Source organism: Ostrea edulis, chromosome 10 (assembly GCF_947568905.1).
Source record: "Ostrea edulis chromosome 10, xbOstEdul1.1, whole genome shotgun sequence".
Taxonomy (NCBI): Eukaryota; Metazoa; Mollusca; class Bivalvia; order Ostreida; family Ostreidae; genus Ostrea; species Ostrea edulis.
This window is the reverse complement of record NC_079173.1, coordinates 22,355,683-22,374,890: the sequence shown is the minus strand read 5'-3', so window position 1 is coordinate 22,374,890 and position 19,208 is coordinate 22,355,683. Positions and strand designations below refer to the sequence as shown.

The window sequence follows — 19,208 nt, the reverse complement described above, 5'->3', positions numbered from 1 at the left end:
CAAATAAATTCATGGCCGATTGATAAAATCGTCCGATAACAATTCTTATATACTGACGTGAATATTTCTTTACCTGAGTGAGATACACGTGATGCTGTACACATGATTATCACATTATGGATGCCTGACATTTAATTATCGTAATCTCATGAAAAAAATATCTCGAGAAGAAACAAATACATGTATATAACGAAGGATTAAAAACTGTGATAGAACCATGGATTTTTTCAAACAGTTGATTAACTTTGTGATTTTGGCCTCTTCACTTGTTACACTAACGTCCGGACAATGTACTTATCGTGACCAGTGCTCGTGTACAATGGCGGATGGCGGCCTTTTAGACCTGTCCTCACTAGGCAAGCAGGACCAGACCCCGGCGTAAGTATTTCATCCACGGCAGACCTAATGAGGAAACACCCACTCCGCGCATAACAATCCTACGTATGTTATGTGACATATATCTAAAGAGATTGTGAATTATACATAGGTAGGTCGTTTGGCGCGGGCATATATGTGCTTCATAAACAGTTATTGCATCATTTCAATACTGACACACACACACACACACACACACACACACACACACACACACACACACACACACACACACACATAATCCAAAATATAAGTAAATATCCACGCAAGTAATAGTATAATAAAGAAAAATTAGAATGTCGAATATAACTCAACTGGTTTCATTTTCAATCTTCAAGAGTTATCACCACTGTGATATCATCTCTCTCTCTCTCTCTCTCTGGTAGGTGAGACTCAAAAATGAAAATAAAGTGTTACGCGTTAATTATTGGTTGCTACCTAGGATTAATTAAAGATTTTTTTACTCTATTTACCTTACATTTTTACTATATTTCAAAATCATTTAAGGAAATAAAGAAATTTATCAAATAGAATTGAACGAATTTTAAGATGTGTTCCAAATTTATGTGTCTAGTATGAACAAAAACATATAATTTTTATGCAGGGTTGGATGAAAATCGTTTAAACTCATAGTAGATATATACTACGATCAGGCAATCACTAAAATGTGTGGTATTTTATACACCCAAAACAAAAATATACTCCAATCGCTAAAACGTGTGGTATTCTATACACCCAAAACAAAAATATACCCAATCACTAAAATGTGTGGTATTCTGTACATCCAAAACAAAAATATACCCAATCACTAAAATGTGTGGTATTCTATACACCCAAAACAAAAATATACCCAATCACTAAAATGTGTGGTATTCTGTACATCCAAAACAAAAATATACTCCACTCACTATTTAACGTGTGGTATTCTGTACATCTAAAACAAGAATATACCCAGTCACTAAAATGTGTGGTATTTTGTACATCCAAAACAAAAATATACTGCAATCACTAAAATGAATTACTAATTCGTTCGGACTAAATAGAAATTCGTTCGAAGAAATAAGTAAATTTGTTCGGACGAGTTAGCAATTTTTTCGGACGAATTTGTTATCACGAGGGCCCTCGTTAGCATAAGGCAACGCCATTGTCACAAGTCTTTAAGTGATGGTTGGGGAGCATAAAACTTAAATTGGGGTACACGCCGGAATCGGATTCAATATTCTAAAATTTCCGATATAAATATTTTTGTTATCAAAATGGAGACGGTAAATATGGTAAACTACCTACCCCAACCTACCCACCTCCCGAAATAACAAGCTAAGAAATGTGGGAATCCCCACACCCAGCCCAATCTTAAAAGTTTGGGGTAGGCCTCAAACCCCCTCCGGGAGGGGGGGGGGGGGTTCGCGTGAATAAAGTTAAGACCCGTGTATGCATGAGGGTTGAAGCTCAACCAAATGACTTTTTCACATATTTAGGTTTACCCTATTCCCACTACATATGTTTTTTTTCTATACATGAAAGGCGAAGATAACGAACATTGATCAATCTCATAACTTCTATAAGCAATACAAAATAAAGAGTTGGGCAAACACGGACCCCAGGATATACCAGAGGAGGAATCAGGTGCCCAGGAGGAGTTCGCATCCCCTGTCGACCGGCCACACCCGCCGTGAGCCCTATATCTTGATTATGTATTATGTATTATCACTTACATTCTGTGGCGTGAAAATTAATTGGGTGGGATACAATCTAAAAAGTTGGAGGGGGAGGTGCATGCATAGACCAAAATTAAAATGTTGAAAAATAAACTTGGAAATCAATAATTTTTTAAAAGCAATATGAGCTGTATTTTTAAAAATTCTATTTTGCTGTAAAATTGTGTTGAGTTATTCGTCCCCCACCGACGAAGTCGAGGGGACTTTAGGTTTGCACTCCGTCCGTCTGTCCGTCCGTCCAGTTTTCCGCACTTTTTTCTCCGTTCTTACAGATATTCAATTGATATTTGTTACATTGCTTTGCCATAACAAGTTAGAGATCAAGTTCGAATTTCGTCTCGGTTCATTGATTTTTCACTAAGTTATGGCCCTTGGACTTAGAAAAATAGCATGAATGATCAGTTTTCCGGACTTTTGTTTTATATGCTTGCAGATATTCATTTAATACTTTGCCATAACTAGTTACAGATCAAGTTCAAATTTTGTCTCGGTCCGTTGATTTTTCACTAAGTTATGACCCTTGAACTTAGAAAAATAGCATGAATTGTTAGTTTACATCCAAGTTTCTTATCTCTGTAGATAAGAGTACTACACAATCTGATTAAAACCAGATCTTCAATCCGCTCCTCTATTGGCTATGTCGCGTTCAACGCGACATGGCCAATAGAGGAGCGGATTGAAGATCTAGATTTACTCAGATTGGAGTACTACACTCATTAAAACTTCTAGCATAGTAATACAACAATATAGCTTAATTATACATGATCACCTACATGTCACAGTTTATTGACTTGGTGAAATACCTAATTAAACCTAATTATAAATTTCTCTTTTTCTCCCCTGGTCTAGTCTCTACTCGAATAGTAGATGATTTCCTATCCTGCTTCCTTAAATTTCCCTTTTACAAGTACTATAACCTACATAATGAACTTTAAATAATGTGGTACAGTAATTTTTGCAACCGGTAGGGGACTATGTATTGGCATGCAATACTCTCAGAATGCTTGTTATTATTATTTTCCATGTAACTTAAACCTTCATTGCCAATAAGACTAAAATCAAGTGTGAAATTTTATCAGATGAAAATTTTATGTACAACGGAGTACTGGGTATACGACGCTTTCAACACGGAATCAATATTTGAACAGGATGACAATAATGTAAATATGCGTTAATCAGGGCTTATTAAAGTTTAACCAACGCACATACCTTTCTATATAGCGAATAACATTTTAGAACAGGAATTTTTAAAACCAAAATGAAAGGGAGGATGTTATCAAACAGCATTTATCATAAAGATGAGGATCTCATTTGGGATCCCAAAAGTGTGAGGAGAAAAACGTTTTAACGAGGCGTTGCGTTTATGTAAAATGAAAATAACATACATGACCTAGCCTTTGTTGAGAGAAGTCGACAGTGGATATAAAGATAAACACGTGATAAATTATCTACTCAAAAATATTTATTTTGCTGCCGCATTTTTAATTTGATACTGTCGCATGTGACGTCGCTGTACCACGTGACTCCTAAACTAATGAACACATTTTTTTTTTTACAATATGGGTATAAAATTTAAATCCGTATCTGCTAATTATCGCTATATTCCCACGAACTAACAGTTAGAATGATTATACGCCCATCGTTATTATGTTAGGGCGCTGTCCGTGCGTCCGTCTGTCTGTCTCTCCGAGGAAATGTTTTCCTGATCTTTTTTCCGTAACGGATGCATGTACGGCTTTGAAATTTTGTCACAATTTCCCCCCTAAGAAGCGTAAGAACGAATTTGAGCTGGATTGTTGCACCTTGACGTACTCTAGGGCCAGAAGTAGGCCAAAAGGTTTTCCGGATTTTTTTTTTTTTCGTTACGGATACAGATATTGTCTTGAAAATTAGTCATAAACTTCCTGTTGGAGGAATACGAATTCAGTTTGCATTTCAGCTGGATTGTTTCGTCCTTGACCTGATTTCGGGCTAGATGTAGGTAAAACAGTTTTTCAGACTTATTTTCATAATGGATACAGATGTTGCTCTGAAATTTAGTCAGAAGCTTCCTCTTGAAAGAATGCAAGTTCATTTTTCATTTCAGCTAGATTGGTCCGTCCTTGACCTACTTTCAGGCTAAAAGTAGGTCGACCAGTTTTCCTACTTTTTTTCCATTACGGGTACAGACATTGCTCTGAAATTTAGTCACAAGTTTCCTCTCAAAGAAATATATAATCAGTTTACATGTCAGAGGGATTGGTGAACCATGACCTACTTGAAAACTTTTGTATACAGAATGTGTGTGGCATCATTTCAGAGTGCATAATGTGTTTCCAGGTTGAATTTTACTGTCCGACGTGCATATGCATAAGGGCGGAAAATTACAAATAATTTCGTGTACCTTGAAAACATGCGATAACTCCAGGGGGCAGTTGTATGAAGGTTAGTTAAGTTTAACTGACAGTTAACTTCAACTTAGCACTATATGAATGTCCAAGTTAATGACAAGTTAACATTCAGTTAAAGTTAAATAACTTTCGTGCAACTGGGTCCAGATCGTTTTACACAACAGGGAAACTCAGACACGGTCCACTGTAATTATTTCCAATGAAATTTCAATTTGATGTAGATTTCTTTCTTTGCTCTTTCTCACCAAAACCGTTTTGCTTTTCAGGTTCGCAGACAGTTTTGCTTCCGATGGCTATTTTTATTCCTTCAATCCATGTTACTCGTTTATAGAAGGCGCCTGCACGAATGCTGCAGTAAGTAAAATTTACCTATAGATTAGTCCATCTTCCTTAGTATCGTACAGAACTGGTATCATTAATCATTCAGGAGACGGACCGTTACATATGATATGAAAGTTTTTTAACTGGCAGTGTGGTATAGTATATTTACTTGAATTATCTGTCAGTGGGTATTCCATAACATCAAATATTAGTTGAAGTTTAAAGAAAAATGTAAATCTCGATAGCATTGTCACGTGACCGGTAAATAGTTTCAAGGTTATTCTCCCCTGAAACTATTTACCTTGTAAGATAGCATATGAATTTGTTAACCATTAAAAGAAAAAGTCTAATACAGTAAACAAAAATATGATCCCCCTTTTTTCTATATATATATATATATATTAAATATCCTATCCTAATGAAAGACAACATTCAACCCTGAAACAGAGATCCTGCGAACATATTTTTCTTCAGATAAAACACACACACACACACACACACACACACACACACACACACACACACAGTCATCATCTAAAAAAAGTTTTAAAATGAGTTATCTATCTATCTATCTATCTATTTATCTCTCTCTCTCTCTCTCTCTCTCTCTCTCTCTCTCTCTATCTCTCTATCTCTCTCTCTATCTTGTGTGTTTTTTCTTCTTAAAGCTCTGTCAGATAAGCGGAGACCAATCACTACAATATCAGATCGGAGATTCCACCAGTACCGCATTTGACTTTGATGGGACCAACGTTCACGTGAAGTATACCTCCACAGATTCCACTGGTCTCACAAGGTACGCCAGTCATCAGGGGGTCAACCCCGCCTCTCCCATCATAATAACTCAGGGGAATTAACCCCGCCTCTCCCATCATAATAAGTAAGGGAATCAACCCCGCCTCTCCCATCATAACTCAGGGAAATTAACCCCGCCTCTCCCAACATAATAAGTAAGGGAATCAACCCCGCCTCTCCCATCATAATAACTCAGGGAAATTAGCCCCGCCTCTCCCATCATAATACGTTAGGGATCAGCCCCGCCTCTCCCATCATAATACGTCAGGGGATCAACCCCGCCTCTCCCATCATAATACGTCAGGGAATCAAGCCCGCCTCTCCCATCATAATAACTCAGGGAAATTAACCCCGCCTCTCCCATCATAATAAGTAAGGATGATCAACCCCGCCTCTCCCATCATAATAAGTAAGGGAATCAACCCCACCTCTCCAATCATGATAAAAACTCACTTTCCGCATATGTATGTCTACTTTGATTGTATCACGTGGCCTGTGGCGAATACAGATAATTTCTCTTCCTTTCCTAGATTTCATTAAGTAGATGAATTACATGTAATGAACTACATTCAGTGAATTTAATTTTAACAACACTTACTACTATGGCTTTGATAAGTTACAAAAAGTATAATGATATTGTACATATATTTTTGTTTTACAAGGTTAAACAGTACACGTGCATCTCAAAGACCCTTCAGTACACATTTTAATTACAATGAAGAAGCATTTTTATGCAATCGAGTATGACGTTAAATGCTTAGCCCAGTCACATATACATGTAAGGCGCTATTTTATGAAAGTTTACCCATGATGCAGATATTCCCCCTTGCTCCATTGTTTTTTATATCTTTAAAATACAAAACAGCCTAGACATTCATACCATATACATGTATTGTTATTTTGTGACCCAACTTGGTTTTTCATGATTTTGACTAATATATCAAGTTAAAGGCTTACTAGTGTTTGATTTTATAGAAAAATAAAACACAAGGCTTAATATTAACAAAACACTGATAAATGTAAATAATAATATGATAGATTGATTTTATATTGTTTAACGTTCCTCCCGAGAATCTTTCATTTATATGGAGACATCACCATTACCGGTGACGATGAAGGGTTGCAAAACTCAAGCCTATGCTCGGCGCTTACCGCCTTTGAGTAGGGAGGGATCTTTATCGTGGCACATCTGGTGTGACAGGGGGGCTTCGGTTTTTACGGTCTCATCCGAAGGACCGCCCCATTTAGTCGCCTCTTACGACAAGCAAGGGGTACCGAGGATCTATTCTAACCCGGATCCCCACGGGACATAAATCGAGTATAATTATAACACGGATTAGAAATGTGAAGATAACATTGTGAATGTAACTAGATGCTGTCATAAGACAGTGATACCCGCACGCAAGCATTTGCCTTTAAATGTACCCTCCTCTGTACTTATGTAAGTAGCAAATAATCCAGAATAGTTATTTTACAATTTACTTTAATCAAATTTAGCATAAAATGCTTTCTGTAGAAAGTGCGAGTACAGTTATAATGAAATAAATCACTGATTGTAAGTATGGTGTAGTAAATCACTGATTGTAAGTATGATGTAGTAAATCACTGATTGTAAGTATGATGTAGTAAATCACTGATTGTAAGTATGATGTAGTAAATCACTGATTGTAAGTATGATGTAGTAAATCACTGATTGTAAGTATGATGTAGTAAATCACTGATTGTAAGTATGGTGTAGTAAAACACTGATTGTAAGTATGATGTAGTAAATCACTGATTGTAAGTATGATGTAGTAAATCACTGATTGTAAGTATGATGTAGTAAATCACTGATTGTAAGTATGATGGAGTAAATCACTGATTGTAAGTATGATGTAGTAAATCACTGATCTTTCTTTAACACTTGACAGAACTGGAGATGTGACCTTGCTCTGCGATCAGTCTGGACAACCCGCGAGTTTTCAACCACAGGGTGAAATCTCCTCATTGAATTATGTAAGTTCACGTAACTCCATTAGTTGATTGATTGTAAAACTTCACATATATCATCATCAGCAACATCAGCATCGGTGTCATCATCATCGTTGTCGTCATCATTATCATCGTCATCATCTTCATCACATCATCATTATAATCATCATCGTTGTCGTCGTCATCATCATCGTCATCATCATCAACATCATCATAATTATCATCGTTGTCGTCATTATCATCGACATCGACATCATCATCATCACATCATGTTGAACAATATTAAAAGAACGGCGCTGTGTTATGTATGGACGTATCAATAAATTCATTTGACAGGGATTTACACTTACAACAAAATGTGCATGCTCCAACGGATGTGGTGGGGGACCTCCCCCTCCTAACCCAACCACCAAGCCACCTCCAGGACCAGGACCCGGACCCGATAATTCGGGATCCGATGATGACGGAGGACTTGGTATTGGAACTATATTGTGCATAGCGTGAGTATTGCTATTCCCCTTTAGTAGTGGCTGTACACTGAGAATCGCTGACAGTTCACAAGTTTAGATCCTATCAATACAAATACATGTACCCCCTCAAGCAGTTCAAGTTTCTGACATCCGAAGAGCAACTTAATTAGTTTTCCACATAAGTATCCATTAATTTTAGAAGGAATGTTAGTAAGAAAAACCCGATTATTAAATAGCCGGGCTTTTTTGGCGGGGATATGATTTTGGCTTCTTTTTGGCGATTTCTAAAGATTTACCAAAAATAAAAATCGCTAAATCTAAGTACATTAGTAAAAGGCGAGGACTCATTGGTGTCTCCAGCGGACTTATCTTTGACGAAAATGAAACCTCTCTCTGCAAAGCGGATGGTTAAAATGCACCAGCATAAATTATCCGTAATTCACCCGACAATGTTTATAGCAAATTTCTGGTCGTTGGATTGACTGATTGTCAATCCCCCGTGAGGATCCGGGTTAGAATAGGTCTTCGGTACCCCCTTGCTTGTCATAAAAGGCGACTAAAGGTGGTGGTCTTTTTGATGAGACCGAAAAAACCGAGGCCTCGTGTCACGACAGGTGTGCACGAAAATGATCCCTCCCTGTTCAAAGGCTGTAAGCGTCGAGCATAGGCCTAAATTCTGCAGCCCTTCACCGGCAATGGTGACCTCTCTATATGAGTGAAACATTCTAACCCGGATCCCCACGAGACCTGGAGACTGGACCGACGTACCGTATATAATAGGATATTTAGACACATGCGATTAAAAGTCAAATAGTTCATTAATATAGTTGATAAATGCATTAATTGTGATCATTTCAAGGTAATAGTTTATAAAGAAAAATATGTCAAACACTCCAGACTCCAAAATCTTGATATAAGATTTCCGTGACACGGGTTTGGTGGATTTAGGTCTATAGATCATTAATTTTGTGGATAAAATCTAGGTGAACTCATTTTTATTCATTTGAGAGACGTTGTTACTAAAATTCTATAGATAATTCAACAGATTTGGTAAAAGTAACGTAATATACAGGTATGAAAGTTAAAAGGCTTAAATTAGATGTAAGCTACGAATGACACATATATCGGTTGGTGTTCGCTGTTGATGAATTTTATTTCTTCGTTTATTTTCTTGGTTGATTGGTCATTGTTCAGTACATTGTTTAATTGGTTAAGGTAGGTAAATACTATTAGAAATTTCTGTCAATCAATTTTTTTTTTCATTTAAATAACTTTAACAACTCATAAACTAACTAAAAAACCCATATTAGACATACCTTTGCGGGTTTATTTTTATACTATGTGCTACAGAGCACATATACCCCCAAATGCAAAAGCCAAATTTTAACACAAGAATGCATGATCTCATGTTATATTAAAAATATGCACCAAAGCACATCATATTAAGCTATAATATATAAAAACCAATAGCTATTCATTTACTGAGAGAATTTTTAAGGATATTCAAATGAAAACATACACAATTGCTGTTTAATCTGCTCACATCCTTCAGGAAAAAATCACAGAATATCGCAATTTTGAAAAATTCTCAAAATCTAAATTGTTTACATGCCAGTTTTTCTTTTGAAATATTTAGAATTATATCTAAGGTTAACAAAAAAACATATTTTACAATAGTTGACCAGAGATATTTTGCAAAATGGTCTCTTGAATACGTAAACCCCCATTTTTAAATTTAAGTTTTACAATTATTCTTTGCACACTATGGAAATAGTAAATTGTAACAGCAAATACATTCTTAAAATCAAGATTAACAGAATATGACAATATATATATATATATATATATATATATATATATATATATATATGTAAATAATACTGAAAATTTTGTCCCTGACAATTAGAACACAAGGAGTAGGGGGGGGGGGGTACCCCCACCCCTTCCTTTTTCTCACAATGTTTTTGGTGTGTGTGTTATTCTTTTTTTTTTTGTTTGGCTATCAATCATATCATACATAAAAATACATACATGCTATCTCATACTTACAGAAAAAATAAATATAGTGTAGCATATATATCTAGCAACTACACCACGTACAAATAATTTTGTTTCTTGAAAGTACTTCTGAAGAAGAGTTCAAATATTCAACAACTTTGCTGATGATTTTCTGAGGATTTATAATTCTGGGTTTCTTTGAACCAAACACAAACTCACTAAAAACAGTTTGAATTCCACTGTGAGGGTCACGCCTATGTATGATTTTTAACTTGTTCAGGCTTAGATTGCAAGCTATGAGCCTTTTAGAGATCAATGTAGATATTACATTGCTTTGTACCATTGGAGCTAGTGAGGACTTGATAGTATAATAATTCAAGGTAAATATATTTAAGATTCACATTTGAATGCTAAATTTGACTCGTACAGTTCTCGTAAACTACAAACATCAGACATAGAAGTTATAACTGGAACTTTCTAGTCGGTGTTTAAAATTTAAAACCGGATACGTAAAAGCACGGACTTTCCTTAAATATTGAGTTGACATTCCGATTGCGCGGGTTATGAGTATGTACAAATGGAATGATATCTTTGTCATTTCCTCTTTTTTTGTAGTAAGTAGTTGGAAACGATCACATCTCTCTGCTTTTTTAATTCCAATTTCTATAAGTGTATTGGATATTCTCGTTTTTGTAGTTAGTGTTTAAATTCTATCAAACTGATACCTTGGGTATCTACATCACTCACTCATAAACGTCTAACTAGATAGTACTTAGGGAATTGCAGCTTTTGTATGATGTGGATGACATGATCCGAAATGCGTGTGTGTTTGTGTCACATTACAGGTGTGTCATGCATGGATGCCCTGATTTAAGACAGAAGCAACACGCACACTATTAAGGCTAAGCGTGCATATTCTAGTTCTCTGCGACTTAAGAGTTTTGTATAACTTTTAATCATTCTGTCTCTTCTACACAGGTATCCAAGAATGTGTCCTCTTGTATATTTAACTTCTGGTTCATATTGGATATCATGAATCTGGCATGATCAAGGAGAGGGTTTTTGCCTTCTAGTATTTTGCACGAGAAAATCTTGAACCTTGCCATGGCCGCGTCAAATCTAGGACGTTAGAATAGGTAGTGGTTGCTCCTTCGCCAAACGCTCGGCATTTAGATGCGAGAATATCACAAGTCTTTCGGGCGTGACCTTACAGGTAAAAACGGAGGTCCTGTGTTGTGTCAGGCGTTCATACCTTAAAAACCTCTCACTGCTACAGCTCTGAGCGCTAAACATAGGTCTAAATTTGTGGTACTTCACCTACAGCTGCTGACGTCTCAATATGAGTGAAAAATTCTCGATGGGATGTAAAAGAAACAACCAACTTACCAGTTGTACCATACATCAGTTTCTTACAGTCCAATGCTGACACCAAGTCAGTGATTCCGTAAGTTTGGATGTTGACTCAGCAACTACTCCATATCCCACATCTACAGTCTACTCTGGATATACTGAAATTCAGGAAACTTACCTGAATTGTTCATGACACCCAAAGTTCAGTATAACCGATGTTGAATATACAAATATTGTCTCTGGGGGTAGTTTTACTTCAAAGTTCAATATAACAGATAGTTCAATGTAAGCGACTTCAGTATAAGTGGGTTAGACTGTACATGTATCTTGCTGCTTGGTGGATCTAAAATGGAAATGTTTAGATGCCCTGTGGACATGTTTGGTAGACGTCATGATATTACCGGTCGTTTGGAACTTCCGGTATATTCTGACGATGAATTGGTGGTGGCGATTAAATTGAGTATACCTAAAGAAACATTACGATTGATTGACTAATTGTATATTGTTCAACTGAGAATTTTTCCCTCATGGAGAAGTCACCATTACCGGTGAAGGCTGCAAAATTTAGGCCTATGCTCGGTGCTTCCGGCCTTTGAGCAGGGAGGGATCTTTATCATGTCACACCTGCTGTGACACGGGACCTCGGTTTTTGCGGTCTCATCCGAAGGACCGCCCCATTTAGTCGCCTCTTACGACAAGCAAAGGGTATTGAGGATCTATTCTAACCCGGATCCCCACGGGAAGAAATATCGCAAAGAATAATTCTTATTTTTTCCAAGTGAAATTCATATTACTGAAGTATGTCTTGGGTACAACTTGCTAGGAGCATACAGGCCGCTCTTGCGAATTCTTCAATAGTTATACGTCACATCCCAGTTTTGTTCCGAGATTTAGTCTATGTCAGTTGTCATCCTTATTGGATTTTTTTTTTTTTTTTACAGAGTTCTTGCCATAGCGGTGACGTACCTGGTAGCGGGCACGGTATTTACTATGGGCGTGCGCAAAAGTCGCGGAAAAGAGGCTATTCCGAATGTTACTTTCTGGACGGCACTTCCGGGACTCATCAAGGTATCTTTCGCTTTCTCTCTTTTCAAACATTAAACAACCTGAATCACACATACAATGTTTACATTGTACCAGGTTTTCAAATCAAAGATCGTTTTATCTATTGGTGATGTGCTTAAATCATTTCGATTTTTGTTTGCTTTTCCAGGACGGCTTCAAGTTTACATTCCAGAAGGTTCGACCGGGATATACGAGTGTCAAATAGAGCGTTGTGGTCACGTGGTCACATCCATTACGAAACATTCTTATTTCTGTCTCATCCATTCCAACTCATTGATAAAAGTAACGATTGTATATTACGATTCGCATACATGCATTTTGGTAACCAAAACACATTGGAAGTCTTATAGTAAATAATAAAATATGTTTATTATAATCGAATTTCAAATTTTGTTTTTATTGTTTAATTGACAGTACATAATAAGAAATATTTGTTGAAACTATTAGAACAAAATAGATTAATTGATTGTATATTGTTTAACATCCCACTTGAGAATCTTTCACTCGTGAATATGGAGACGTCACCGTTGCTAGTGAAGGGCTGAAAATCTAGGCCTGAGCTCGGCGCTTACGGCCTTAATTTGAGCTGAGAGAGCTGTGACACGGGACCTCGGTGTTTGCGGTCTCATCCAAAGGACCGCCCCATTTAGTCGCCTCTTACGACAAGTAAGGGCTATTGAGTTCCTATATTCTAACCCGGATTCCCACGGATATATTACAAGATGTGTTTGATACTCCCATATAACAGCAGAGTTTTCAAAAGAAGGTCAAACCCCAAGATCAAGGTTACAAGGTCAAAAATAGTAGTAACAAGAAAGAGGTCTTGTTACAAAGAATACACATGTGGAATATGAAGGCCATATCACCATCCATTCAAAAGCTATTGCCAAGGTTAAGGTTTTCGCGGAAAAACAGACAAACGGAGAACAAAAACTACATGCCCCCGCATCTCCGAATACTGACTCATAAGAATGATTTATCACGTTAGTAGTGTTTCATTGACAGCACAACTTCGGGCTGTTTTCTTTCATGTCGTTTCAATATATCCCATTTAACTCACAGTCTCCCATATCTGCTTCGTATTTGGTATATTTTATTGAACATATATGTGAACAGCAAACTAACAACATAACTTTATGACAAACACGATGACTTCAGCTTCTCCATCGTCAACTAGGTAGTGATTGTTCCTTCGCCAAACGCTCTGCATTTAGAAGTGAGAATCACGGGTCTTTCGGATATGACATTAAAAACAGACCCCGTCAAGAGGCGTTGGCAAGTTAAAGAACCCTCGCTGCTACGGCCTTAAATTTTATGGTACGTCATCTACAGTTTATGACGTATTAGCATGAGTGAAAATTTCCCAACAGAACGTAAAACAAACAACCATGCCTATGTAGATCGTTTATGAATATAGTTATGTATATTCAATGACTGTGGTAAAATTTAGAAATTCATTTCAAAATTAAGGATCATCTCCCTCATGTATAGCTCTTATCCTTAGACGAATTTGACTCCAGTTTTTTTGGCACTCGGTTTCTCCCTAAAATAGCTCTTACAAGTTTGTTATTATTTCGGATTTCAAAAATTTCGGTTGAGCACCACTGAAGAGACATTATTTATCTGGTGCATCGAAATTGGTACCGTATTTAAGTTTTACATTTAGATGACTGTAGAATTCTTCAACATTTTTGTTTGTTTGTTTATTTGTTTTTTGTTTTTTTTTTTTTTATTTTTCGTTGCCGAAATATCCTATCTTTAAAGTTGTATACTTCACTATTTAATAGTAAATTCGAAACCAAGCACTTTAATGAGAAATAGAATTACAAATCGCACACTCTTGATTATAGGTGGCGCAAGCCTCGTTCACGTTCAACACTCTTTTTTCTCTCCAAAGCCTGAAAGCGAAAGAACGTCGTCACCGATAAACTTATTTAGCGAAAGAGAATCTCACCAAGCGTAATGACTGATTACGGTTGTTTGAACAAACAAAATGCACAAGTATCCGGGCGAAAAAGAGAACTCGTTGAGGGGTCTAAATGTTTTATTCTAATTCGAATTAATTTTTTATCTTCTTGATTACTACATGTACCATTCCAATTCTTTTCAATATTGGTAATACTATCAGAATTCTTGGGACAGGGGGGGGGGGGGCATATTTTGTAAATTCAGGGAATGGAGACGTGACCATTGCCGGTGAAGGGCTGCAAAATTTCGGCCTATGCTCGGCGCTTACGGCCTTTGAGGAGGGAGGGGTCTTTATCGTGCCACACCTGCTGTAACATGGGACCTCGGATTTTGCGGTCTCATCCGAAGGACCGCCCCATTTAGTCGCCTCTTACGACAAGTAAGGGGTACTGAGTACCTATTCTAACCCGGATCCCCACGATATTCTGCACATCTGTAAGAAAAACTAAATGCATAGTTATGTGGAACAGCCTCAACCAAAATTGTAAATTTCATGATCCCAGGGATAGGGAATTTGATACCAGGGTGAAACCAAAATTATCAGGGTAATTATTGTCTTTATTATTTGAAAGACTTTAATTTTGGTGATATTTTATAGAAACTAAATGCATATTTAGAATAAACAGAATTCGATATACCCAAACTGTGAATTTCGCAACCTAGGGTTCTGACTCAAGGGCAGATTCAAAATAGTCATAGTGTTAATCTAATATATATTCTGTCATGTAAAGTTTTTCGTCAGTATGGGCACTTTTGGGGGCATTTGTGTCCTAAGAACACATCTTGTTTTATACTCTGCTGAACATTAGAATTAAGCCGAGATATGCAGAACAGAAAAATTATTATAGATTTGATAGCCCTTGAGGCTAGTGATACTACTCAAATGACTGGTAAGGCCTTTTGGCCCCTTGTAAAAAGTTCCCCATATATTCATGTATTGTGTAAAATTTGATCCCCGATTTTAGCCCTTAGATTAAAATTCAATTCACAAAACTTGGGACACGTATGCATATTGACATGGTTTTGTGTGGCCCTGTTACTCTTGGAAAAGATCCCCCCTTAAAGGGAAAGGCAACCCAAAAGATTTTTACATGATAAATGATAGGATTAATTATATGATAAAGATTTGTCATACTATTATGTTGATATACGCCCTAGATAAGCTTCAGTACTAATTTGAAAACGCTAAAATTTGAAATTCCCGCTATTTATAGAGGCTGCCACGATGTGGAACTCTTTTGTATTTAAGACCACAAAAATCAATGGATTTGACGTCACACCGTCTGTACCGGTTTTGATGAGATTCTAAGATCATCAAATATATGCATGTGGTAGATTTTACGAATAAATAGGTTGATGCATTCCTGTCAAGCAGTTTATTACACTATTGCGAAGGGGAGGTGTGAAAAAAGTTTTTCTCTCGAAATTCCCGACCCAACCAATTCATTTGAAAAGAAAAGACTACGTAAACTGCGGATCCATCATTTCCGCAATGACAAAATGAGGTTCGAGACATTTGTATGAAGAAACGTTTACCGCCTGCCTGATCTGCGACTCAACTGAACGTCTTTTCTTAATTTCTTCTTGCGAAAGAACGTGCTCAAATCTATACGGGTCCAAACTTAACTGTTCGTGACTTGTCATGTGTGCAGTTCTACTGATGAAATAAACCGGAACAGACGATGTGACGTCATAAAATACACTTCAATGGCCACTCTCTTGGCGGCGGGTAATTTAAAATATTTGATAGATTAATATTGATTTAATTGTTAAGCAAGGATTTTTGTTGTTAAAGACAGTCATTTCCGATATCAGTAAGTGATACTTTATTCATAAAAGCAACAATGTGGTTAGGGTTGTCTTTCCCTTTAAATATCCTTTATATTCTCATGTAAAACTTTGAATTCTTGTTGAAGCCCAACCCTAGTGATATGTGAATCTGCACTACATCGGAGTGCTTGCATATTGATATGACTAATCATGACCAGCGGTTTTTGAAAGGAATACAAGATAGAGATGAATTAAGTTGAAATAACACTGGCATCATTATTTTTATTATTACAACACTACATAACATTGACAGCAAGACAGAGAGAAATGAAGTTTATATATAACAGTGTTCATCGTCATTTTTTCTTATCATAACACAAGATAACGTTGAGAGATTTAAGTTCAAATACCACTGACATCGTTGTTTTTATGATTTTAACACAATATAACATTTTTATAACATTACATAACATTGACAGTAAGACACCCTGAGAAAAATTCAGTTTATATAACAGTGTCCATCGTTATTTTTATTTTATTACCTAATCTACTATATAAATTGATATTACATTTTTTGTTTTCTGTTTTCCAACTTTAATCAGCAGAGAAAGGTACACAAATATGAGCAGGGGTGAAACTTCATCACGTGACGTACTATTACCCGATCACGTGACGAACTGTTTCCCGGTCACGTGACGAACTGTTTCCCGGTCACGTGAGAAACTATTGCCCGAATAGCAGATTAGGTACTAAAACAATTATTTCATGTCTACTAGGGAAACAGTAAAAACTATTGCCCCTCGGTAGTAAAGAAGACACGGTGAAACTATTGTTCTCGGCCTACGGCCTCTGACAACAGTTTCCCGGGTCTTCGCCACTACCTCGAAACAATACATGTAGTTTTGACTGTTTCCTGGGTAGACAAAAAGTCATGAAATAATTTTATAAATATAACACTACAAAACATTGACATCGTTATTTTTATCATTATAACACTGAAAAATATTGACAGTAAGACAGGACTTAAGTTCAAAAAACGGTGTTCATCGTATTTTATCATTTTATGTTGACAGTGCTGCCGTGGGGGGCGAGCGCTGGTACAGGTAGATATAAATTGAGAGGATCCAGAATTTTGTTCCAAGGAACATATATATTTTCCAGGAGGCCCAGTCTATACTCTGGAATAACGCTTACCAATTTACAGCTGAAAGAGCATAACATTAGGCAAATGTAATTTCTATTTTCTACCAAGCTCAATTTATGGGCGGTTTGGACCATGCGCGACTGACTTAGCCTCTACCAATGAAATGAAAAGAAAAACCCCACTCTGAAGGATCAGAGTAGACAAATATTTTGAAGATCACACTACAGGATTAAACAAGAGGCCCATGGGCCACATCGCTCACCTGAGCAGCAGTTCCTGTCAATAAACAAGCTGGAGCAAAACTATCATTATACAAGCAGCAAGGTTCATAAAATACTTTTCAAAGGTAACGACTACAGATTCATTAATTATCAAACTTAATTATCAAACTTGACTAAATATATACGGATATGTCCTTTCATATTTAATTTAACAAATTTCATCTAAGGATGCTTTATGCCAAGTTTTGTTCCCTATACAATAGCATGTAAAATTTTGATCCCCTATTGTGGTTCCTTCCTAACCCCAGGGGTAATGGTTTTTACAAACTTGAATATCCACCTTTTCAGGAAGCTTTCATGTAAATTTCAGCTCTTCTGGCCTAGTGGTTCTTGAGAAGATTTTTAAATGACCCCATCCTATTTTTGCATTTTTGTGATTATCTCCCCTTTGAAGGGACCATGGCCCTTCATTTCAACAAACTTGAATCCCCTTTACCTAAGGATGATTTGTTCTAAGTTTGATTAGAATTAACCCAGTGGTTCTGAAGAAGATTTTCCTATATAACAGCATGTAAAACTTTGTCCCCCCCTAATATGGCCCCACACTACCCTCAGGGGGCCATGATCTGAACAAATTTGAATCTACTCAGAATTAGGAAGCTTTCACTTAAATCTCTACTCATATTGCCTGGTGGTTCTTGAGAAGATTTTTTAAGGTTTTCCCTGTATATTTGAATGTAAGTATTGATCCCCTATTATGGCCCCTCCCAACCCCAGGGGTCATGATTTTAACAAACTTGAATCTCCATTATGTGTAAATTTCAGGTTTTCTGGCCAAGTGGTTCTTGAGAAGATTTTTAAATGGTCCCACCCTAATTTTGCATTATTGTTATTATCTCCCCTTCGAAGGAGGCATTGCCCTTCATTAGAACAAATTTGAATTCCTTTTACCCAAAAATGCTTTGTGACAAGTTTAGTAGAAATTGGCCAAGTGGTTCTAGAGAAAAAGATTTTCCTATATATTAGCATGTAAAATTTTGATCCCCTATTGTGGACCCACCCTACCCCCGTGGCCATGATCTGAACAAATTTGAACAAATTTGAATCTACTTTATATCAGGAAGTTTGATAAATCTCCACTCTTCTGGCCCATTGGTTCTTGAAAAGATTTTTAAAGATTTTCTTTATATATTTGCATGTATAACTTTGATCCCCTATTGTGGCCCCAACATACCCCCGGGGTCATGCTTTTTACAAATCTCCACTGTGTCAGAGAGCTTTCATGTAAATTTCAGCTTTTCTGGCCCAGTGCATGGTTCAAGATTGAGAAGATTTTTAAATGACCCTACCCTATTTTTGTGATTATCTCCCCTTCGAAGGAGGCATGGCCCTTCATCAAAAAATGCTTTGTGCCAAGTTTGGTAGAAATTGGCCCAATGGTTCTGGAGAAGAAAATGAAAATGTGAAAGGTTTATGCCGATGACCACAGACAACGGACAAATTTTGATCAGAACAGCTCACTTGAGCCTTCGGCTCAGGTGAGCTAAAAAACTAAAAAATAACCTTAAAAAAATAATAATAATAATAATAATAAAAATAAAATATAGATATCCTGAATTTTATGCAATAATCACCATGTATTATTGATTTAT

At 36.7% G+C, this 19,208-nt stretch overlaps 1 protein-coding gene across 1 annotated transcript; it reads left to right on the top strand.

The window, feature by feature from the left end:
• The first annotated feature begins 11 nt into the window (after nt 1-11).
• On the top strand, nt 12-12,834 carry LOC125665540 (uncharacterized). The gene is made up of 7 exons (XM_048898223.2): nt 12-378; nt 4,750-4,837; nt 5,473-5,600; nt 7,510-7,594; nt 7,907-8,070; nt 12,330-12,456; nt 12,602-12,834. The coding sequence occupies exons 1-7, from the start codon at nt 218-220 to the stop codon at nt 12,656-12,658; spliced, it is 810 nt and encodes a 269-aa protein (XP_048754180.2). The 5' UTR covers nt 12-217; the 3' UTR covers nt 12,659-12,834.
• Nucleotides 12,835-19,208: the final 6,374 nt, after the last annotated feature.

Coding starts and splice junctions, on each gene's coding strand:
- LOC125665540 (XM_048898223.2), top strand. CDS start 218: ATGGATTTTTTCAAACAGTTGATTAACTTTGTGATTTTGGCCTCTTCA. Junction 8,071..12,329: donor GGAACTATATTGTGCATAGC/GTGAGTATTGCT, acceptor TTTTTTTTACAG/AGTTCTTGCCATAGCGGTGA. Junction 12,457..12,601: donor CACTTCCGGGACTCATCAAG/GTATCTTTCGCT, acceptor TTGCTTTTCCAG/GACGGCTTCAAGTTTACATT.